This window comes from Coregonus lavaretus (genome assembly GCF_964263955.1).
Source record: "Coregonus lavaretus genome assembly, contig: HAP1_SCAFFOLD_2648, whole genome shotgun sequence".
Lineage (NCBI taxonomy): Eukaryota > Metazoa > Chordata > Actinopteri > Salmoniformes > Salmonidae > Coregonus > Coregonus lavaretus.
The window spans coordinates 37,501-64,438 of NW_028158345.1; the positions used below are offsets into that span (position 1 = coordinate 37,501).

At 41.4% G+C, this 26,938-nt stretch overlaps 1 protein-coding gene across 1 annotated transcript in view; it reads right to left on the bottom strand.

Annotated features, from left to right (window-relative positions):
• LOC311124108 (translation machinery-associated protein 16-like) overlaps positions 1-26,938 on the bottom strand; it is a 36,267-nt gene that overhangs the window by 4,743 nt on the left and 4,586 nt on the right. The window contains exon 4 of the mRNA XM_084198317.1: positions 16,921-17,005. Coding sequence (XP_084054443.1) covers positions 16,921-17,005 — 85 coding nt within the window. The remainder of the gene's footprint in view (positions 1-16,920; positions 17,006-26,938) is intronic.

The window sequence follows — 26,938 nt, forward strand, 5'->3', positions numbered from 1 at the left end:
CAGCTAGACTGACCATAACAGCTGAAACAGAGCAGTACCTTCTCTTCCATACAGCTAGACTGGCCATAACAGCTGAAACAGAGCAGTACCTTCTCCATACAGCAAGGCTGCCCTCAACAGCTGGAACAGAGCAGTACCTTCTCCTCCATACAGCTAGACTGACCATAACAGCTGAAACAGAGCAGTACCTTCTCCATACAGCTAGACTGACCATAACAGCTGAAACAGAGCAGTACCTTCTCCTCCATACAGCTAGACTGACCATAACAGCTGAAACAGAGCAGTACCTTCTCCTCCATACAGCTAGACTGACCATAACAGCTGAAACAGAGCAGTACCTTCTCCATACAGCTAGACTGACCATAACAGCTGAAACAGAGCAGTACCTTCTCCTCCATACAGCTAGACTGACCATAACAGCTGAAACAGAGCAGTACCTTCTCCTCCATACAGCTAGACTGACCATAACAGCTGAAACAGAGCAGTACCTTCTCCTCCATACAGCTAGACTGACCATAACAGCTGAAACAGAGCAGCACCTTCTCCTCCATACAGCTAGACTGACCATAACAGCTGAAACAGAGCAGCACCTTCTCCATACAGCTAGACTGACCATAACAGCTGAAACAGAGCAGTACCTTCTCCTCCATACAGCTAGACTGACCATAACAGCTGAAACAGAGCAGCACCTTCTCCTCCATACAGCTAGACTGACCATAACAGCTGAAACAGAGCAGCACCTTCTCCATACAGCTAGACTGACCATAACAGCTGAAACAGAGCAGTACCTTCTCCATACAGCTAGACTGACCATAACAGCTGGAACAGAGCAGTACCTTCTCCTCCATACAGCTAGACTGACCATAACAGCTGAAACAGAGCAGCACCTTCTCCTCCATACAGCTAGACTGACCATAACAGCTGAAACAGAGCAGTACCTTCTCCTCCATACAGCTAGACTGACCATAACAGCTGAAACAGAGCAGTACCTTCTCCTCCATACAGCTAGACTGACCATAACAGCTGAAACAGAGCAGTACCTTCTCCATACAGCTAGACTGACCATAACAGCTGAAACAGAGCAGTACCTTCTCCATACAGCTAGACTGACCATAACAGCTGGAACAGAGCAGTACCTTCTCCTCCATACAGCTAGACTGACCATAACAGCTGGAACAGAGCAGCACCTTCTCCTCCATACAGCTAGACTGACCATAACAGCTGAAACAGAGCAGTACCTTCTCCTCCATACAGCTAGACTGACCATAACAGCTGGAACAGAGCAGTACCTTCTCCATAGAGCTAGACTGACCATAACAGCTGAAACAGAGCAGTACCTTCTCCTCCATACAGCTAGACTGACCATAACAGCTGAAACAGAGCAGTACCTTCTCCTCCATACAGCTAGACTGACCATAACAGCTGAAACAGAGCAGTACCTTCTCCTCCCTACAGCTAGACTGACCATAACAGCTGAAACAGAGCAGTACCTTCTCCTCCATACAGCTAGACTGACCATAACAGCTGAAACAGAGCAGTACCTTCTCCTCCATACAGCTAGACTGACCATAACAGCTGAAACAGAGCAGTACCTTCTCCTCCCTACAGCTAGACTGACCATAACAGCTGAAACAGAGCAGTATCTTCTCCATACAGCTAGACTGACCATAACAGCTGAAACAGAGCAGTACCTTCTCCTCCATACAGCTAGACTGACCATAACAGCTGAAACAGAGCAGCACCTTCTCCATACAGCTAGACTGACCATAACAGCTGAAACAGAGCAGTACCTTCTCCTCCATACAGCTAGACTGACCATAACAGCTGAAACAGAGCAGTACCTTCTCCTCCATACAGCTAGACTGACCATAACAGCTGAAACAGAGCAGTACCTTCTCCTCCATACAGCTAGACTGACCATAACAGCTGAAACAGAGCAGCACCTTCTCCTCCATACAGCTAGACTGACCATAACAGCTGAAACAGAGCAGCACCTTCTCCATACAGCTAGACTGACCATAACAGCTGAAACAGAGCAGTACCTTCTCCTCCATACAGCTAGACTGACCATAACAGCTGAAACAGAGCAGCACCTTCTCCTCCATACAGCTAGACTGACCATAACAGCTGAAACAGAGCAGCACCTTCTCCATACAGCTAGACTGACCATAACAGCTGAAACAGAGCAGTACCTTCTCCATACAGCTAGACTGACCATAACAGCTGGAACAGAGCAGTACCTTCTCCTCCATACAGCTAGACTGACCATAACAGCTGAAACAGAGCAGCACCTTCTCCTCCATACAGCTAGACTGACCATAACAGCTGAAACAGAGCAGTACCTTCTCCTCCATACAGCTAGACTGACCATAACAGCTGGAACAGAGCAGTACCTTCTCCTCCATACAGCTAGACTGACCATAACAGCTGAAACAGAGCAGTACCTTCTCCATACAGCTAGACTGACCATAACAGCTGAAACAGAGCAGTACCTTCTCCATACAGCTAGACTGACCATAACAGCTGGAACAGAGCAGTACCTTCTCCTCCATACAGCTAGACTGACCATAACAGCTGGAACAGAGCAGCACCTTCTCCTCCATACAGCTAGACTGACCATAACAGCTGAAACAGAGCAGTACCTTCTCCTCCATACAGCTAGACTGACCATAACAGCTGGAACAGAGCAGTACCTTCTCCATACAGCTAGACTGACCATAACAGCTGAAACAGAGCAGTACCTTCTCCTCCATACAGCTAGACTGACCATAACAGCTGAAACAGAGCAGTACCTTCTCCTCCATACAGCTAGACTGACCATAACAGCTGAAACAGAGCAGTACCTTCTCCTCCCTACAGCTAGACTGACCATAACAGCTGAAACAGAGCAGTACCTTCTCCTCCATACAGCTAGACTGACCATAACAGCTGAAACAGAGCAGTACCTTCTCCTCCATACAGCTAGACTGACCATAACAGCTGAAACAGAGCAGTACCTTCTCCTCCCTACAGCTAGACTGACCATAACAGCTGAAACAGAGCAGTATCTTCTCCATACAGCTAGACTGACCATAACAGCTGAAACAGAGCAGTACCTTCTCCTCCATACAGCTAGACTGACCATAACAGCTGAAACAGAGCAGCACCTTCTCCATACAGCTAGACTGACCATAACAGCTGAAACAGAGCAGTACCTTCTCCTCCATACAGCTAGACTGACCATAACAGCTGAAACAGAGCAGTACCTTCTCCATACAGCTAGACTGACCATAACAGCTGGAACAGAGCAGTACCTTCTCCTCCATACAGCCAGGCTGTCCTCAACAGCTGGAACAGAGCAGCACCTTCTCCTCCATACAGCTAGACTGCCCTCAACAGCTGGAACAGAGCAGCACCTTCTCCTCCATACAGCCAGGCTGCCCTCAACAGCTGGAACAGAGCAGTACCTTCTCCATACAGCCAGGCTGCCCTCAACAGCTGGAACAGAGCAGTACCTTCTCCTCCATACAGCTAGGCTGCCCTCAACAGCTGGAACAGAGCACCTCCTTCTCCTCCATACAGCCAGGCTGCCCTCAACAGCTGGAACAGAGCAGTACCTTCTCCTCCATACAGCCAGGCTGCCCTCAACAGCTGGAACAGAGCACCTCCTTCTCCTCCATACAGCCAGGCTGCCCTCAACAGCTGGAACAGAGCAGTACCTTCTCCATACAGCCAAGCTGCCCTCAACAGCTGGAACAGAGCAGCACCTTCTCCATACAGCTAGGCTGCCCTCAACAGCTGGAACAGAGCACCTCCATCTCCTCCATACAGCCAGGCTGCCCTCAACAGCTGGAACAGAGCAGTACCTTCTCCATACAGCCAGGCTGCCCTCAACAGCTGGAACAGAGCACCTCCTTCTCCTCCATACAGCCAGGCTGCCCTCAACAGCTGAAACAGAGCACCTCCATCTCCTCCATACAGCCAGGCTGCCCTCAACAGCTGGAACAGAGCAGTACCTTCTCCATACAGCCAGGCTGCCCTCAACAGCTGGAACAGAGCAGCACCTTCTCCTCCATACAGCTAGACTGACCATAACAGCTGGAACAGAGCAGCACCTTCTCCATACAGCTAGACTGACCATAACAGCTGAAACAGAGCAGTACCTTCTCCTCCATACAGCTAGACTGCCCTCAACAGCTGGAACAGAGCAGCACCTTCTCCTCCATACAGCCAGGCTGCCCTCAACAGCTGGAACAGAGCAGCACCTTCTCCTCCATACAGCCAGGCTGCCCTCAACAGCTGGAACAGAGCAGCACCTTCTCCATACAGCTAGACTGACCATAACAGCTGAAACAGAGCAGCACCTTCTCCATACAGCTAGGCTGCCCTCAACAGCTGGAACAGAGCAGCACCTTCTCCATACAGCTAGGCTGCCCTCAACAGCTGGAACAGAGCAGCACCTTCTCCTCCATACAGCCAGGCTGCCCTCAACAGCTGGAACAGAGCAGTACCTTCTCCTCCATACAGCCAGGCTGCCCTCAACAGCTGGAACAGAGCAGTACCTTCTCCATACAGCCAGGCTGCCCTCAACAGCTGGAACAGAGCACCTCCTTCTCCTCCATACAGCCAGGCTGCCCTCAACAGCTGGAACAGAGCAGTACCTTCTCCATACAGCCAAGCTGCCCTCAACAGCTGGAACAGAGCAGCACCTTCTCCATACAGCTAGGCTGCCCTCAACAGCTGGAACAGAGCACCTCCATCTCCTCCATACAGCCAGGCTGCCCTCAACAGCTGGAACAGAGCAGTACCTTCTCCATACAGCCAGGCTGCCCTCAACAGCTGGAACAGAGCAGTACCTTCTCCTCCATACAGCTAGACTGACCATAACAGCTGGAACAGAGCAGTACCTTCTCCTCCACACAGCTAGGCTGCCCTCAACAGCTGGAACAGAGCAGCACCTTCTCCTCCATACAGCTAGACTGACCATAACAGCTGGAACAGAGCAGTACCTTCTCCTCCACACAGCTAGACTGCCCTCAACAGCTGGAACAGAGCAGCACCTTCTCCTCCATACAGCCAGGCTGCCCTCAACAGCTGAAACAGAGCAGTACCTTCTCCATACAGCTAGACTGACCATAACAGCTGAAACAGAGCAGTACCTTCTCCTCCATACAGCCAGGCTGCCCTCAACAGCTGGAACAGAGCAGTACCTTCTCCATACAGCTAGACTGACCATAACAGCTGAAACAGAGCAGTACCTTCTCCTCCATACAGCCAGGCTGCCCTCAACAGCTGGAACAGAGCAGCACCTTCTCCATACAGCTAGACTGACCATAACAGCTGAAACAGAGCAGTACCTTCTCCTCCATACAGCCAGGCTGCCCTCAACAGCTGGAACAGAGCAGCACCTTCTCCTCCATACAGCTAGACTGACCATAACAGCTGGAACAGAGCAGTACCTTCTCCTCCATACAGCTAGACTGACCATAACAGCTGAAACAGAGCAGCACCTTCTCCTCCATACAGCTAGACTGACCATAACAGCTGAAACAGAGCAGTACTTTCTCCATACAGCTAGACTGACCATAACAGCTGAAACAGAGCAGCACCTTCTCCTCCATACAGCTAGACTGACCATAACAGCTGAAACAGAGCAGTACCTTCTCCTCCATACAGCTAGACTGACCATAACAGCTGGAACAGAGCAGTACCTTCTCCATACAGCTAGACTGACCATAACAGCTGAAACAGAGCAGTACCTTCTCCATACAGCTAGACTGACCATAACAGCTGAAACAGAGCAGTACCTTCTCCTCCATACAGCTAGACTGACCATAACAGCTGAAACAGAGCAGTACCTTCTCCATACAGCTAGACTGACCATAACAGCTGAAACAGAGCAGCACCTTCTCCATACAGCTAGACTGACCATAACAGCTGAAACAGAGCAGTACCTTCTCCTCCATACAGCTAGACTGACCATAACAGCTGAAACAGAGCAGTACCTTCTCCTCCATACAGCTAGACTGACCATAACAGCTGAAACAGAGCAGTACCTTCTCCATACAGCTAGACTGACCATAACAGCTGAAACAGAGCAGCACCTTCTCCTCCATACAGCTAGACTGACCATAACAGCTGAAACAGAGCAGCACCTTCTCCATACAGCTAGACTGACCATAACAGCTGAAACAGAGCAGTACCTTCTCCATACAGCTAGACTGACCATAACAGCTGAAACAGAGCAGCACCTTCTCCATACAGCTAGACTGACCATAACAGCTGAAACAGAGCAGCACCTTCTCCTCCATACAGCTAGACTGACCATAACAGCTGGAACAGAGCAGTACCTTCTCCTCCATACAGCTAGACTGACCATAACAGCTGAAACAGAGCAGTACCTTCTCCATACAGCTAGACTGACCATAACAGCTGGAACAGAGCAGCACCTTGACAACTGCTTTGCCCTACTTCTTGTCAGGCCCGCAATCTGGAGGCCACGCCCTGCAAGCCTGTGTACGTGGTCGAGATCTGGAGGCCACGCCCTGCAAGCCTGTGTACGTGGTCGAGATCTGGAGGCCACGCCCTGCAAGCCTGTGTACGTGGTCGAGATCTGGAGGCCACGCCCTGCAAGCCTGTGTACGTGGTCGAGATCTGGAGGCCACGCCCTGCAAGCCTGTGTACGTGGTCAAGATCTGGAGGCCACGCCCTGCAAGCCTGTGTACGTGGTCGAGACTGACGAATATCAGCACCACCAGTTTACACCTCCACCGAGGCTGTCCAAGCCATGAGGGGCTGGTACCTCCACCGAGGCTGTCCAAGCCATGAGGCGCAGGTACTTCCACCGAGGCTGTCCAAGCCACGAGGGGGCTGGTACCTCCACCGAGGCTGTCCAAGCCATGAGGGGCTGGTACCTCCACTGAGGCTGTCCAAGCCATGAGGGGCAGGTACTTCCACCGAGGCTGTCCAAGTCACGAGGGGTCTGGTACTTCCACCGAGGCTGTCCAAGCCACGAGGGGCAGGTACTTCCACCGAGGCTGTCCAAGTCACGAGGGGGCTGGTACTTCCACCGAGGCTGTCCAAGCCACGAGGGGCAGGTACTTCCACCGAGGCTGTCCAAGTCACGAGGGGGCTGGTACCTCCACCGAGGCTGTCCAAGCCATGAGGGGCTGGTACCTCCACCGAGGCTGTCCAAGCCATGAGGGGCAGGTACTTCCACCGAGGCTGTCCAAGTCACGAGGGGGCTGGTACTTCCACCGAGGCTGTCCAAGTCACGAGGGGGCTGGTACATCCACCGAGGCTGTCCAAGCCACGAGGGGCAGGTACTTCCACCGAGGCTGTCCAAGTCACGAGGGGGCTGGTACTTCCACCGAGGCTGTCCAAGTCACGAGGGGGCTGGTACATCCACCGAGGCTGTCCAAGCCACGAGGGGCAGGTACTTCCACCGAGGCTGTCCAAGCCACGAGGGGCAGGTACTTCCACCGAGGCTGTCCAAGCCACGAGGGGCAGGTACTTCCACCGAGGCTGTCCAAGCCACGAGGGGCAGGTACTTCCACCGAGGCTGTCCAAGCCACGAGGGGCAGGTACTTCCACCGAGGCTGTCCAAGTCACGAGGGGGCTGGTACATCCACCGAGGCTGTCCAAGCCACGAGGGGCAGGTACTTCCACCGAGGCTGTCCAAGTTACGAGGGGGCTGGTACTTCCACCGAGGCTGTCCATGTCACGAGGGGGCTGGTACATCCACCGAGGCTGTCCAAGCCACGAGGGGCAGGTACTTCCACCGAGGCTGTCCAAGCCACGAGGGGCAGGTACTTCCACCGAGGCTGTCCAAGCCACGAGGGGCAGGTACTTCCACCGAGGCTGTCCAAGCCACGAGGGGCAGGTACTTCCACCGAGGCTGTCCAAGCCACGAGGGGCAGGTACTTCCACCGAGGCTGTCCAAGCCACGAGGGGCAGGTACTTCCACCTAGGCTGTCCAAGCCACGAGGGGCAGGTACTTCCACCGAGGCTGTCCAAGCCACGAGGGGCAGGTACTTCCACCGAGGCTGTCCAAGCCACGAGGGGCAGGTACTTCCCATTTGGCACAAAAACACATCATCAACATGTTGTTGGTGAGACCACTTGTCTCTCCTCGCTGCTCCTTGGTGCTTTATAACAGTGATTTTTACGCGCTACGCGCTTCAGCACTCGGCGGTCCCGTTCTGTGAGCTTGTGTGGCCTACCACTTCGCGGCTGAGCCGTTGTTGCTCCTAGACGTTTCCACTTCACAATAACAGCACTTACAGTTGACCGGGGCAGCTCTAGCAGGGCAGAAATTAGACAAACTGGAAAAGTGGCATCCTATGACGGTGCCACGTTGAAAGTCACTGGGCGCTTCAGTAAGGCCATTCTACTGCCAATGTTTGGAGATTGCATGGCTGTGTGCTCGATTTTATGCACCTGTCAGCAATGGATGTGGCTGAAATAGCCGAATCCACTAATATGAAGGGGTGTCCACATACTGCTGTATATATAGTGTATCTCTATTAGAATCCACTAATATGAAGGGGTGTCCTCATACTGCTGTATATATAGTGCATCTCTATTAGAATCCACTAATATGAAGGGGTGTCCACATACTGCTGGATATATAGTGCATCTCTATTAGAATCCACTAATATGAAGGGGTGTCCACATACTGCTGTATATATAGTGTACCTCTATTAGAATCCACTAACATGAAGGGGTGTCCACATACTGCTGTATATATAGTGTATCTCTATTAGAATCCACTAATATGAAGGGGTGTCCACATACTGCTGTATATATAGTGTATCTATCTCTATTAGAATCCACTAACATGAAGGGGTGTCCACATACTGCTGTATATATAGTGTATCTCTATTAGAATCCACTAATATGAAGGGGTGTCCACATACTGCTGTATATATAGTGCATCTCTATTAGAATCCACTAATATGAAGGGGTGTCCTCATACTGCTGTATATATAGTGCATCTCTATTAGAATCCACTAATATGAAGGGGTGTCCACATACTGCTGTATATATAGTGCATCTCTATTAGAATCCACTAATATGAAGGGGTGTCCACATACTGCTGTATATATAGTGTATCTATCTCTATTAGAATCCACTAATATGAAGGGGTGTCCACATACTGCTGTATATATAGTGTATCTCTATTAGAATCCACTAATATGAAGGGGTGTCCACATACTGCTGTATATATAGTGTATCTCTATTAGAATCCACTAATATGAAGGGGTGTCCACATACTGCTGTATATATAGTGCATCTCTATTAGAATCCACATATATGAAGGGGTGTCCACATACTGCTGTATATATAGTGCATCTCTATTAGAATCCACTAATATGAAGGGGTGTCCACATACTGCTGTATATATAGTGTATCTCTATTAGAATCCACTAATATGAAGGGGTGTCCACATACTGCTGTATATATAGTGCATCTCTATTAGAATCCACTAATATGAAGGGGTGTCCACATACTGCTGTATATATAGTGTATCTCTATTAGAATCCACTAATATGAAGGGGTGTCCACATACTGCTGTATATATAGTGCATCTCTATTAGAATCCACTAATATGAAGGGGTGTCCACATACTGCTGTATATATAGTGCATCTCTATTAGAATCCACTAATATGAAGGGGTGTCCACATACTGCTGTATATATAGTGCATCTCTATTAGAATCCACTAATATGAAGGGGTGTCCACATACTGCTGTATATATAGTGTATCTCTATTAGAATCCACTAATATGAAGGGGTGTCCACATACTGCTGTATATATAGTGCATCTCTATTAGAATCCACTAATATGAAGGGGTGTCCACATACTGCTGTATATATAGTGTATCTATCTCTATTAGAATCCACTAATATGAAGGGGTGTCCACATACTGCTGTATATATAGTGCATCTCTATTAGAATCCACTAATATGAAGGGGTGTCCACATACTGCTGTATATATAGTTTATCTCTATTAGAATCCACTAATATGAAGGGGTGTCCACATACTGCTGTATATATAGTGTATCTATCTCTATTAGAATCCACTAATATGAAGGGGTGTCCACATACTGCTGTATATATAGTGCATCTCTATTAGAATCCACTAATATGAAGGGGTGTCCACATACTGCTGTATATATAGTGTATCTATCTCTATTAGAATCCACTAATATGAAGGGGTGTCCACATACTGCTGTATATATAGTGCATCTCTATTAGAATCCACTAATATGAAGGGGTGTCCACATACTGCTGTATATATAGTGTATCTATCTCTATTAGAATCCACTAATATGAAGGGGTGTCCACATACTGCTGTATATATAGTGCATCTCTATTAGAATCCACTAATATGAAGGGGTGTCCACATACTGCTGTATATATAGTGTATCTATCTCTATTAGAATCCACTAATATGAAGGGGTGTCCACATACTGCTGTATATATAGTGTATCTATCTCTATTAGAATCCACTAATATGAAGGGGTGTCCACATACTGCTGTATATATAGTGTATCTCTATTAGAATCCACTAATATGAAGGGGTGTCCACATACTGCTGTATATATAGTGTATCTCTATTAGAATCCACTAATATGAAGGGGTGTCCACATACTGCTGTATATATAGTGCATCTCTATTAGAATCCACATATATGAAGGGGTGTCCACATACTGCTGTATATATAGTGCATCTCTATTAGAATCCACTAATATGAAGGGGTGTCCACATACTGCTGTATATATAGTGTATCTCTATTAGAATCCACTAATATGAAGGGGTGTCCACATACTGCTGTATATATAGTGCATCTCTATTAGAATCCACTAATATGAAGGGGTGTCCACATACTGCTGTATATATAGTGTATCTCTATTAGAATCCACTAATATGAAGGGGTGTCCACATACTGCTGTATATATAGTGCATCTCTATTAGAATCCACTAATATGAAGGGGTGTCCACATACTGCTGTATATATAGTGCATCTCTATTAGAATCCACTAATATGAAGGGGTGTCCACATACTGCTGTATATATAGTGCATCTCTATTAGAATCCACTAATATGAAGGGGTGTCCACATACTGCTGTATATATAGTGTATCTCTATTAGAATCCACTAATATGAAGGGGTGTCCACATACTGCTGTATATATAGTGCATCTCTATTAGAATCCACTAATATGAAGGGGTGTCCACATACTGCTGTATATATAGTGTATCTATCTCTATTAGAATCCACTAATATGAAGGGGTGTCCACATACTGCTGTATATATAGTGCATCTCTATTAGAATCCACTAATATGAAGGGGTGTCCACATACTGCTGTATATATAGTTTATCTCTATTAGAATCCACTAATATGAAGGGGTGTCCACATACTGCTGTATATATAGTGTATCTATCTCTATTAGAATCCACTAATATGAAGGGGTGTCCACATACTGCTGTATATATAGTGCATCTCTATTAGAATCCACTAATATGAAGGGGTGTCCACATACTGCTGTATATATAGTGTATCTATCTCTATTAGAATCCACTAATATGAAGGGGTGTCCACATACTGCTGTATATATAGTGCATCTCTATTAGAATCCACTAATATGAAGGGGTGTCCACATACTGCTGTATATATAGTGCATCTCTATTAGAATCCACTAATATGAAGGGGTGTCCACATACTGCTGTATATATAGTGCATCTCTATTAGAATCCACTAATATGAAGGGGTGTCCACATACTGCTTTATATATAGTGTATCTATCTCTATTAGAATCCACTAATATGAAGGGGTGTCCACATACTGCTGTATATATAGTGCATCTCTATTAGAATCCACTAATATGAAGGGGTGTCCACATACTGCTGTATATATAGTTTATCTCTATTAGAATCCACTAATATGAAGGGGTGTCCACATACTGCTGTATATATAGTGCATCTCTATTAGAATCCACTAATATGAAGGGGTGTCCACATACTGCTGTATATATAGTGCATCTCTATTAGAATCCACTAATATGAAGGGGTGTCCACATACTGCTGTATATATAGTTTATCTCTATTAGAATCCACTAATATGAAGGGGTGTCCACATACTGCTGTATATATAGTGTATCTATCTCTATTAGAATCCACTAATATGAAGGGGTGTCCACATACTGCTGTATATATAGTGCATCTCTATTAGAATCCACTAATATGAAGGGGTGTCCACATACTGCTGTATATATAGTGTATCTATCTCTATTAGAATCCACTAATATGAAGGGGTGTCCACATACTGCTGTATATATAGTGTATCTCTATTAGAATCCACTAATATGAAGGGGTGTCCTCATACTGCTGTATATATAGTGTATCTCTATTAGAATCCACTAATATGAAGGGGTGTCCACATACTGCTGTATATATAGTGCATCTCTATTAGAATCCACTAATATGAAGGGGTGTCCACATACTGCTGTATATATAGTGTATCTATCTCTATTAGAATCCACTAATATGAAGGGGTGTCCACATACTGCTGTATATATAGTGCATCTCTATTAGAATCCACTAATATGAAGGGGTGTCCACATACTGCTGTATATATAGTTTATCTCTATTAGAATCCACTAATATGAAGGGGTGTCCACATACTGCTGTATATATAGTGTATCTATCTCTATTAGAATCCACTAATATGAAGGGGTGTCCACATACTGCTGTATATATAGTGCATCTCTATTAGAATCCACTAATATGAAGGGGTGTCCACATACTGCTGTATATATAGTGTATCTATCTCTATTAGAATCCACTAATATGAAGGGGTGTCCACATACTGCTGTATATATAGTGTATCTCTATTAGAATCCACTAATATGAAGGGGTGTCCACATACTGCTGGATATATAGTGGATCTCTATTAGAATCCACTAATATGAATGGGTGTCCTCATACTACTGTATATATAGTGTATCTCTATTAGAATCCACTAATATGAAGGGGTGTCCACATACTGCTGTATATATAGTGCATCTCTATTAGAATCCACTAATATGAATGGGTGTCCTCATACTGCTGTATATATAGTGTATCTCTATTAGAATCCACTAATATGAAGGGGTGTCCACATACTGCTGTATATATAGTGTATCTCTATTAGAATCCACTAATATGAAGGGGTGTCCACATACTGCTGGATATATAGTGGATCTCTATTAGAATCCACTAATATGAATGGGTGTCCTCATACTGCTGTATATATAGTGTATCTCTATTAGAATCCACTAATATGAAGGGGTGTCCACATACTGCTGTATATATAGTGTATCTCTATTAGAATCCACTAATATGAAGGGGTGTCCACATACTGCTGTATATATAGTGCATCTCTATTAGAATCCACTAATATGAAGGGGTGTCCTCATACTGCTGTATATATAGTGCATCTCTATTAGAATCCACTAATATGAAGGGGTGTCCACATACTGCTGTATATATATTTTATCTCTATTAGAATCCACTAATATGAAGGGGTGTCCACATACTGCTGTATATATAGTGTATCTATCTCTATTAGAATCCACTAATATGAAGGGGTGTCCACATACTGCTGTATATATAGTGCATCTCTATTAGAATCCACTAATATGAAGGGGTGTCCACATACTGCTGTATATATAGTGTATCTATCTCTATTAGAATCCACTAATATGAAGGGGTGTCCACATACTGCTGTATATATAGTGTATCTCTATTAGAATCCACTAATATGAAGGGGTGTCCACATACTGCTGGATATATAGTGGATCTCTATTAGAATCCACTAATATGAATGGGTGTCCTCATACTGCTGTATATATAGTGTATCTCTATTAGAATCCACTAATATGAAGGGGTGTCCACATACTGCTGTATATATAGTGTATCTCTATTAGAATCCACTAATATGAAGGGGTGTCCACATACTGCTGTATATATAGTGTATCTCTATTAGAATCCACTAATATGAAGGGGTGTCCACATACTGCTGTATATATAGTGTATCTCTATTAGAATCCACTAATATGAAGGGGTGTCCACATACTGCTGTATATATAGTGCATCTCTATTAGAATCCACTAATATGAAGGGGTGTCCACATACTGCTGTATATATAGTGCATCTCTATTAGAATCCACTAATATGAAGGGGTGTCCACATACTGCTGTATATATAGTGCATCTCTATTAGAATCCACTAATATGAAGGGGTGTCCACATACTGCTGTATATATAGTGTATCTCTATTAGAATCCACTAATATGAAGGGGTGTCCACATACTGCTGTATATATAGTGCATCTCTATTAGAATCCACTAATATGAAGGGGTGTCCACATACTGCTGTATATATAGTGTATCTCTATTAGAATCCACTAATATGAAGGGGTGTCCACATACTGCTGTATATATAGTGCATCTCTATTAGAATCCACTAATATGAAGGGGTGTCCACATACTGCTGTATATATAGTTTATCTCTACTAGAATCCACTAATATGAAGGGGTGTCCACATACTGCTGTATATATAGTGTATCTATCTCTATTAGAATCCACTAATATGAAGGGGTGTCCACATACTGCTGTATATATAGTTTATCTCTACTAGAATCCACTAATATGAAGGGGTGTCCACATACTGCTGGATATATAGTGCATCTCTATTAGAATCCACTAATATGAAGGGGTGTCCTCATACTGCTGTATATATAGTGTATCTCTATTAGAATCCACTAATATGAAGGGGTGTCCTCATACTGCTGTATATATAGTGTATCTCTATTAGAATCCACTAATATGAAGGGGTGTCCTCATACTGCTGTATATATAGTGTATCTCTATTAGAATCCACTAATATGAAGGGGTGTCCACATACTGCTGTATATATAGTGCATCTCTATTAGAATCCACTAATATGAAGGGGTGTCCACATACTGCTGTATATATAGTGTATCTCTATTAGAATCCACTAATATGAAGGGGTGTCCACATACTGCTGTATATATAGTGTATCTCTATTAGAATCCACTAATATGAAGGGGTGTCCACATACTGCTGTATATATAGTGTACCTCTATTAGAATCCACTAATTAGAAGGGGTGTCCACATACTGCTGTATATATAGTGTATCTCTATTAGAATCCACTAATATGAAGGGGTGTCCACATACTGCTGTATATATAGTGTATCTCTATTAGAATCCACTAATATGAAGGGGTGTCCCCATACTGCTGTATATATAGTGTATCTCTATTAGAATTCACTAATATGAAGGGGTGTCCACATACTGCTGTATATATAGTGTATCTCTATTAGAATCCACTAATATGAAGGGGTGTCCACATACAACAGACACATCTCAACATCAACTGTTCAGAGGGGACTGTGTGAATCAGGCCTTCATGGTGGAATTACTGTAAAGAAACCACTACTAAAGGACACTAGTAAGAAGAAGAGACTCTGCATGTGTGGTTCCCACTAGACCTGACGGAAAGATGAGACCAACTCACCAACAAAAGGAGAAATCTGACACTTCTCTGGTATGCACGACCCACCTGGCAACCCTAACTAACTACAGCCTCAAAGGAGAAATCTGACTCTTCTCTGGTATGCACGACCCACCTGGCACCCCTAACAAACTACAGCCTCAAAGGAGAAATCTGACTCTTCTCTGGTATGCACGACCCACCTGGCACCCCTAACAAACTACAGCCTCAAAGGAGAAATCGGACTCTTCTCTGGTATGCACAACCCACCTGGCACCCCTAACAAACAGCAGCCTCAAAGGAGAAATCGGACTCTTCTCTGGTATGCACGACCCACCTGGCACCCCTAACAAACTACAGCCTCAAGTCGAAACCATTATAACACACAAACACGGAGAAAGGAACAGTTTGTGGAAATCAAGGAGGAAGAGCAAAGCACACACACGGGTACTGACCACACACACGGGTACTGACCTCACACACGGGTACTGACCACGCACACGGGTACTGACCACGCACACGGGTACTGACCACGCACACGGGTACTGACCACGCACACGGGTACTGACCACGCACACACGGGTACTGACCACACACACGGGTACTGACCTCACACACGGGTACTGACCTCACACACGGGTATTGACCCCACACACACGGGTACTGACCCCACACACACGGGTACTGACCACACACACACGGGTACTGACCTCACACACACGGGTACTGACCCCACACACGGGTACTGACCCCACACACGGGTACTGACCTCACACACACGGGTACTGACCTCACACACACGGGTACTGACCTCACACACACGGGCACTGACCCCACACACGGGTACTGACCCCACACACGGGTACTGACCCCACACACACAGGTACTGACCCCACACACACGGGTACTGACCCCACACACACGGGTACTGACCCCCCACACACGGGTACTGACCCCACACATGGGTACTGACCCCACACACACGGGTACTGACCCCACACACGGGTACTGACCACACACGGGTACTGACCACACACATGGGTACTGACCTCACACACGGGTACTGACCACACACACGGTACTGACCTCACACACGGGTACTGACCACACACACGGGTACTGACCAAACACACGGGTACTGACCCCACACACGGTACTGACCACACACACGGGTACTGACCTCTCTATGATGTGGCAGGCGTCCTGTTTGGTGAACTCTGTCTTCTCAGAGTCCAGCTGGCTCTGAAACCACTGCAGCCTCTCACCCACACACGGGTACTGACCACACACACGGGTACTGACCAAACACACGGGTACTGACCCCACACACGGGTACTGACCCCACACACGGTACTGACCACACACACGGGTACTGACCTCTCTATGATGTGGCAGGCGTCCTGTTTGGTGAACTCTGTCTTCTCAGAGTCCAGCTGGCTCTGAAACCACTGCAGCCTCTCACCTATACACACAATAAAAGGTAAGAGAGTGGAACCAACACCCTACCGCTGTACATACCTCACCTCACTAACCCTACCGCTGTACATACCTCGCTAGCCCTACCGCTGTACATACCTCACCTCGCTAGCCCTACCGCTGTACATACCTCACCTCGCTAGCCCTACCGCTGTACATACCTCACCTCGCTAGCCCTACCGCTGTACATACCTCACCTCGCTAGCCATACCGCTGTACATACCTCACCTCGCTAGCCCTACCGCTGTACATACCTCACCTCGCTAGCCCTACCGCTGTACATACCTCACCTCGCTAGCCCTACCGCTGTACATACCTCACCTCACTAACCATGCCGCTGTACATACCTCACCTCACTAACCCTACCGCTGTACATACCTCACCTCACTAACCCTGCCGCTGTACATACCTCACCTCGCTAACCCTGCCGCTGTACATACCTCACCTCACTAACCCTAACACAGTAGTACAGTAGTATAGTAACACAGTAGTATAGTAACACAGTAGTACAGTAGTATAGTAACACAGTAGTATAGTAACACAGTAGTATAGTAACACAGTAGTACAGTAGTATAGTAACACAGTAGTACAGTAGTATAGTAACACAGTAGTATAGTAACACAGTAGTATAGTAACACAGTAGTACAGTAGTATAGTAACACAGCAGTATAGTAGTATAGTAGTATAGTAACACAGTAGTATAGTAGTACAGTAGTATAGTAACACAGTAGTATAGTAGTATAGTAACACAGTAGTACAGTAGTATAGTAACACAGCAGTATAGTAGTATAGTAGTATAGTAACACAGTAGTATAGTAGTACAGTAGTATAGTAACACAGTAGTATAGTAACACAGTAGTATAGTAGTATAGTAACACAGTAGTACAGTAGTATAGTAGTATAGTAACACAGTAGTATAGTAGTATAGTAACACAGTAGTATAGTAGTACAGTAGTATAGTAACACAGTAGTATAGTAACACAGTAGTATAGTAGTATAGTAACACAGTAGTACAGTAGTATAGTAACACAGCAGTATAGTAGTATAGTAGTATAGTAACACAGTAGTATAGTAGTACAGTAGTATAGTAACACAGTAGTATAGTAACACAGTAGTACAGTGGTATAGTAACACAGTAGTACAGTAACACAGTAGTACAGTAGTATAGTAACACAGTAGTACAGTAGTACAGTAACACAGTAGTACAGTAGTATAGTAACATAGTAGAATAGTAACACAGTAGTATAGTAACACAGTAGTATAGTAACACATTAGTACAGTAGTATAGTAACACAGTAGTATAGTAGTATGGTAGTATAGTAGTATAGTAACACAGTTGTATAGTAGTATAGTAACACAGTAGTATAGTAGCATAGTAACACAGTAGTATAGTAACACAGTAGTATAGTAACGCAGTAGTATGGTGACACAGTAGTATAGTAACACAGTAGTACAGTAGTATAGTAACACAGTAGTATAGTAACACAGTAGTATAGTAGTACAGTAGTATAGTAACACAGTAGTATAGTAACACAGTAGTACAGTAGTATAGTAACACAGTAGTATAGTAGTATAGTAACACAGTAGTATAGTAACACAGTAGTATGGTGACACAGTAGTATAGTAACACAGTAGTACAGTAGTATAGTAACACAGTAGTACAGTCGTATAGTAACACAGTAGTACAGTAGTATAGTAACACAGTAGTACAGTAGTATAGTAACACAGTAGTACAGTAACACAGTAGTATAGTAACACAGCAGTACAGTAGTATAGTAACACAGTAGTATAGTAACACAGTAGTATAGTAACACAGTAGTATAGTAACACAGTAGTATAGTAACACAGTAGTATAGTAGTACAGTAGTACAGTAGTATAGTAACACAGTAGTATAGTAACACAGTAGTATAGTAACACAGTAGTATAGTAGTACAGTAGTATAGTAACACAGTAGTATAGTAACACATTAGTACAGTAGTATAGTAACACAATAGTATAGTAACACAGTAGTACAGTAGTATAGTAACACAGTAGTATAGTAACACAGTAGTACAGTAGTATAGTAACACAGTAGTACAGTAGTATAGTAACACAGTAGTATAGTAACACATTAGTACAGTAGTATAGTAACACAATAGTATAGTAGTACAGTAGTACAGTAGTATAGTAACACAGTAGTATAGTAACACAGTAGTATAGTAACACAGTAGTATAGTAGTACAGTAGTATAGTAACACAGTAGTATAGTAACACATTAGTACAGTAGTATAGTAACACAATAGTATAGTAACACAGTAGTACAGTAGTATAGTAACACAGTAGTATAGTAACACAGTAGTACAGTAGTATAGTAACACAGTAGTACAGTAGTATAGTAAAACAGTAGTACAGTAGTATAGTAACACAGTAGTATAGTAACACAGTAGTACAGTAGTATAGTAACACAGTAGTATAGTAGTATAGTAACACAGCAGTATAGTAGTATAGTAACACAGCAAGTATAGTAACACAGTAGTATAGTAACACAGTAGTATAGTAGTATAGTAACACAGTAGTATAGTAACACAGTAGTATAGTAGTATAGTAACACAGTAGTATAGTAACACAGTAGTATAGTAGTATAGTAACACAGTAGTATAGTAACACAGTAGTATAGTAGTATAGTAACACAGTAGTATAGTAACACAGTAGTACAGTAGTACAGTAACACAGTAGTACAGTAGTATAGTAACACAGTAGTACAGTAACACAGTGGTACAGTAGTACAGTAGTATAGTAGTACAGTAGTATAGTAACACAGTAGTACAGTAACACAGTAGTACAGTAGTATAGTAACACAGTAGTACAGTAACACAGTAGTACAGTAACACAGTAGTATAGTAGTATAGTAACACAGTAGTATAGTAACACAGTAGTATAGTAACACAGTAGTACAGTAACACAGTAGTATAGTAACACAGTAACACAGTAGTATAGTAACACAGTAACACAGTAGTATAGTAACACAGTAACACAGTAGTATAGTAACACAGTAGTACAGTAGTATAGTAACACAGTAGTACAGTAACACAGTAGTACAGTAACACAGTAGTATAGTAGTATAGTAACACAGTAGTATAGTAACACAGTAGTATAGTAACACAGTAGTACAGTAACACAGTAGTATAGTAACACAGTAGTATAGCAACACAGTATTATAGTAGTATAGTAACACAGTAGTATAGTAGTATAGTAACACAGTAGTACAGTAGTATAGTAACACAGTAGTATAGTAGTATAGTAACACAGTAGTATAGTAACACAGCAGTATAGTAACACAGTAGTATAGTAACACAGTAGTATAGCAACACAGTATTATAGTAGTATAGTAACACAGTAGTATAGTAGTATAGTAACACAGTAGTACAGTAGTATAGTAACACAGTAGTATAGTAGTATAGTAACACAGTAGTATAGTAACACAGTAGTATAGTAGTATAGTAACACAGTAGTATAGTAACACAGTAGTACAGTAACACAGTAGTATAGTAACACAGTAGTATAGCAACACAGTATTATAGTAGTATAGTAACACAGTAGTATAGTAGTATAGTAACACAGTAGTACAGTAGTATAGTAACACAGTAGTATAGTAGTATAGTAACACAGTAGTATAGTAACACAGCAGTATAGTAACACAGTAGTACAGTAACACAGTAGTATAGTAACACAGTAGTATAGCAACACAGTATTATAGTAGTATAGTAACACAGTAGTATAGTAGTATAGTAACACAGTAGTACAGTAGTATAGTAACACAGTAGTACAGTAGTATAGTAACACAGCAGTATAGTAACACAGTAGTACAGTAACACAGTAGTATAGTAACACAGTATTATAGTAGTATAGTAACACAGCAGTATAGTAACACAGTAGTACAGTAACACAGTAGTATAGTAACACAGTAGTATAGCAACACAGTATTATAGTAGTATAGTAACACAGTAGTATAGTAGTATAGTAACACAGTAGTACAGTAGTATAGTAACACAGTAGTACAGTAGTATAGTAACACAGTATTATAGTAGTATAGTAACACAGTAGTATAGTAGTATAGTAACACAGTAGTATAGTAACACAGTAGTATAGTAACACAGTAGTATAGTAACACAGTAGTACAGTAGTATAGTAACACAGTAGTATAGTAACACAGTAGTACAGTGGTATAGTAACACAGTAGTATAGTAACACAGTAGTATAGTAGTATAGTAACACAGTAGTATAGTAACACAGTAGTATAGTAACACAGTAGTACAGTAGTATAGTAACAGTAGTACAGTAGTATAGTAACACAGTAGTACAGTAGTACAGTAACACAGTAGTACAGTGGTATAGTAACACAGTAGTATAGTAACACAGTAGTATAGTAGTATAGTAACACAGTAGTATAGTAACACAGTAGTACAGTAGTACAGTAACACAGTAGTACAGTGGTATAGTAACACAGTAGTATAGTAACACAGTAGTATAGTAACACAGTAGTATAGTAACACAGTAGTACAGTAGTACAGTAACACAGTAGTACAGTAGTATAGTAACACAGTAGTACAGTAGTACAGTAACACAGTAGTACAGTAACACAGTAGTATAGTAACACAGTAGTATAGTAACACAGTAGTACAGTAGTACAGTAACACAGTAGTATAGTAGTATAGTAACACAGTAGTATAGTAACACAGTAGTATAGTAACACAGTAGTACAGTAGTATAGTAACACAGTAGTATAGTAACACAGTAGTATAGTAACACAGTAGTACAGTAGTACAGTAGTATAGTAACACAGTAGTATAGTAACACAGTAGTATAGTAACACAGTAGTATAGTAACACAGTAGTACAGTAGTATAGTAACACAGTAGTATAGTAAAACAGTAGTATAGTAGTATAGTAACACAGTAGTATAGTAACACAGTAGTAAAGTAGTATAGTAACACAGTAGTATAGTAACACAGTAGTATAGTAGTATAGTAACACATTAGTATAGTAACACAGTAGTATAGTAACACAGTAGTATGGTAACACAGTAGTATAGTAACACAGTAGTATAGTAACACAGTAGTATAGTAACACAGTAGTATAGTAGTATAGTAACACAGTAGTATAGTAACACAGTAGTATAGTAACACAGTAGTACAGTAGTATAGTAACACAGTTGTATAGTAACACAGTAACACAGTAGTATAGTAACACAGTAGTATAGTAACACAGTAGTATGGTAACACAGTAGTATAGTAACACAGTAGTACAGTAGTACAGTAGTACAGTAGTATAGTAACACAGTTGTATAGTAACACAGTAACACAGTAGTATAGTAACACAGTAGTATAGTAACACAGTAGTATGGTAACACAGTAGTATAGTAACACAGTAGTACAGTAGTATAGTAACACAGTAGTATAGTAGTATAGTAACACAGTAGTATAGTAACACAGTAGTATAGTAGTATAGTAACACAGTAGTATAGTAACACAGTAGTATGGTGACACAGTAGTATAGTAACACAGTAGTACAGTCGTATAGTAACTCAGTAGTACAGTAGTATAGTAACACAGTAGTACAGTAGTATAGTAACACAGTAGTACAGTAACACAGTAGTACAGTAACACAGTAGTATAGTAGTACAGTAGTACAGTAGTATAGTAACACAGTAGTATAGTAGTACAGTAGTACAGTAACACAGTAGTATAGTAACACAGCAGTATAGTAGTATAGTAGTATAGTAACACAGTAGTATAGTAGTACAGTAGTATAGTAACACAGTAGTATAGTAACACAGCAGTACAGTAGTATAGTAACACAGTAGTACAGTAGTACAGTAGTATAGTAACACAGTAGTACAGTAGTATAGTAACACAGTAGTACAGTAGTATAGTAACACAGTAGTATAGTAACACAGTAGTATAGTAACACAGTAGTATAGTAGTACAGTAGTACAGTAGTATAGTAACACAGTAGTACAGTAGTATAGTAACACAGTAGTATAGTAACACAGTAGTATAGTAGTACAGTAGTATAGTAACACAGTTTTATAGTAGTATAGTAACACAGTAGTACAGTAACACAGTAGTATAGTAACACAGTAGTATAGTAACACAGTAGTACAGTAACACAGTAGTATAGTAACACAGTTGTATAGTAACACAGTAGTACAGTAGTATAGTAACACAGTTGTATAGTAACACAGTAACACAGTAGTATAGTAACACAGTAGTATAGTAACACAGTAGTATAGTAACACAGTAGTATAGTAACACAGTAGTATAGTAGTACAGTAGTACAGTAGTATAGTAACACAGTAGTATAGTAACACAGTAGTATAGTAGTACAGTAGTACAGTAGTATAGTAACACAGTAGTATAGTAACACAGTAGTATAGTAACACAGTAGTATAGTAGTACAGTAGTATAGTAACACAGTAGTATAGTAACACATTAGTACAGTAGTATAGTAACACAATAGTATAGTAACACAGTAGTACAGTAGTATAGTAACACAGTAGTATAGTAACACAGTAGTATAGTAACACAGTAGTACAGTAGTATAGTAACACAGTAGTATAGTAGTATAGTAACACAGTAGTACAGTAGTATAGTAACACAGTAGTATAGTAACACAGTAGTATAGTAACACAGTAGTATAGTAGTATAGTAACACAATAGTATAGTAACACAGTAGTACAGTAGTATAGTAACACAGTAGTATAGTAACACAGTAGTATAGTAACACAGTAGTACAGTAGTATAGTAACACAGTAGTATAGTAGTATAGTAACACAGTAGTATAGTAACACAGTAGTATAGTAGTATAGTAACACAGTAGTATAGTAACACAGTAGTATAGTAGTATAGTAACACAGTAGTATAGTAACACAGTAGTATAGTAGTATAGTAACACAGTAGTATAGTAACACAGTAGTACAGTAGTACAGTAACACAGTAGTACAGTAGTATAGTAACACAGTAGTACAGTAACACAGTGGTACAGTAGTACAGTAGTATAGTAGTACAGTAGTATAGTAACACAGTAGTACAGTAACACAGTAGTACAGTAGTATAGTAACACAGTAGTACAGTAACACAGTAGTACAGTAACACAGTAGTATAGTAGTATAGTAACACAGTAGTATAGTAACACAGTAGTATAGTAACACAGTAGTACAGTAACACAGTAGTATAGTAACACAGTAACACAGTAGTATAGTAACACAGTAACACAGTAGTATAGTAACACAGTAACACAGTAGTATAGTAACACAGTAACACAGTAGTATAGTAACACAGTAGTATAGTAGTACAGTAGTATAGTAACACAGTAGTACAGTAACACAGTAGTACAGTAGTATAGTAACACAGTAGTACAGTAACACAGTAGTACAGTAACACAGTAGTATAGTAGTATAGTAACACAGTAGTATAGTAACACAGTAGTATAGTAACACAGTAGTACAGTAACACAGTAGTATAGTAACACAGTAGTATAGCAACACAGTATTATAGTAGTATAGTAACACAGTAGTATAGTAGTATAGTAACACAGTAGTACAGTAGTATAGTAACACAGTAGTATAGTAGTATAGTAACACAGTAGTATAGTAACACAGCAGTATAGTAACACAGTAGTACAGTAACACAGTAGTATAGTAACACAGTAGTATAGCAACACAGTATTATAGTAGTATAGTAACACAGTAGTATAGTAGTATAGTAACACAGTAGTACAGTAGTATAGTAACACAGTAGTACAGTAGTATAGTAACACAGCAGTATAGTAACACAGTAGTACAGTAACACAGTAGTATAGTAACACAGTATTATAGTAGTATAGTAACACAGCAGTATAGTAACACAGTAGTACAGTAACACAGTAGTATAGTAACACAGTAGTATAGCAACACAGTATTATAGTAGTATAGTAACACAGTAGTATAGTAGTATAGTAACACAGTAGTACAGTAGTATAGTAACACAGTAGTACAGTAGTATAGTAACACAGTATTATAGTAGTATAGTAACACAGTAGTATAGTAGTATAGTAACACAGTAGTATAGTAACACAGTAGTATAGTAACACAGTAGTATAGTAACACAGTAGTACAGTAGTATAGTAACACAGTAGTATAGTAACACAGTAGTACAGTGGTATAGTAACACAGTAGTATAGTAACACAGTAGTATAGTAGTATAGTAACACAGTAGTATAGTAACACAGTAGTATAGTAACACAGTAGTACAGTAGTATAGTAACAGTAGTACAGTAGTATAGTAACACAGTAGTACAGTAGTACAGTAACACAGTAGTACAGTGGTATAGTAACACAGTAGTATAGTAACACAGTAGTATAGTAGTATAGTAACACAGTAGTATAGTAACACAGTAGTACAGTAGTACAGTAACACAGTAGTACAGTGGTATAGTAACACAGTAGTATAGTAACACAGTAGTATAGTAACACAGTAGTATAGTAACACAGTAGTACAGTAGTACAGTAACACAGTAGTACAGTAGTATAGTAACACAGTAGTACAGTAGTACAGTAACACAGTAGTACAGTAACACAGTAGTATAGTAACACAGTAGTATAGTAACACAGTAGTACAGTAGTACAGTAACACAGTAGTATAGTAGTATAGTAACACAGTAGTATAGTAACACAGTAGTATAGTAACACAGTAGTACAGTAGTATAGTAACACAGTAGTATAGTAACACAGTAGTATAGTAACACAGTAGTACAGTAGTACAGTAGTATAGTAACACAGTAGTATAGTAACACAGTAGTATAGTAACACAGTAGTATAGTAACACAGTAGTACAGTAGTATAGTAACACAGTAGTATAGTAAAACAGTAGTATAGTAGTATAGTAACACAGTAGTATAGTAACACAGTAGTAAAGTAGTATAGTAACACAGTAGTATAGTAACACAGTAGTATAGTAGTATAGTAACACAGTAGTATAGTAACACAGTAGTATAGTAACACAGTAGTATGGTAACACAGTAGTATAGTAACACAGTAGTATAGTAACACAGTAGTATAGTAACACAGTAGTATAGTAGTATAGTAACACAGTAGTATAGTAACACAGTAGTATAGTAACACAGTAGTACAGTAGTATAGTAACACAGTTGTATAGTAACACAGTAACACAGTAGTATAGTAACACAGTAGTATAGTAACACAGTAGTATGGTAACACAGTAGTATAGTAACACAGTAGTACAGTAGTACAGTAGTACAGTAGTATAGTAACACAGTTGTATAGTAACACAGTAACACAGTAGTATAGTAACACAGTAGTATAGTAACACAGTAGTATGGTAACACAGTAGTATAGTAACACAGTAGTACAGTAGTATAGTAACACAGTAGTATAGTAGTATAGTAACACAGTAGTATAGTAACACAGTAGTATAGTAGTATAGTAACACAGTAGTATAGTAACACAGTAGTATGGTGACACAGTAGTATAGTAACACAGTAGTACAGTCGTATAGTAACACAGTAGTACAGTAGTATAGTAACACAGTAGTACAGTAGTATAGTAACACAGTAGTACAGTAACACAGTAGTACAGTAACACAGTAGTATAGTAGTACAGTAGTACAGTAGTATAGTAACACAGTAGTATAGTAGTACAGTAGTACAGTAACACAGTAGTATAGTAACACAGCAGTATAGTAGTATAGTAGTATAGTAACACAGTAGTATAGTAGTACAGTAGTATAGTAACACAGTAGTATAGTAACACAGCAGTACAGTAGTATAGTAACACAGTAGTACAGTAGTACAGTAGTATAGTAACACAGTAGTACAGTAGTATAGTAACACAGTAGTATAGTAACACAGTAGTATAGTAACACAGTAGTATAGTAGTACAGTA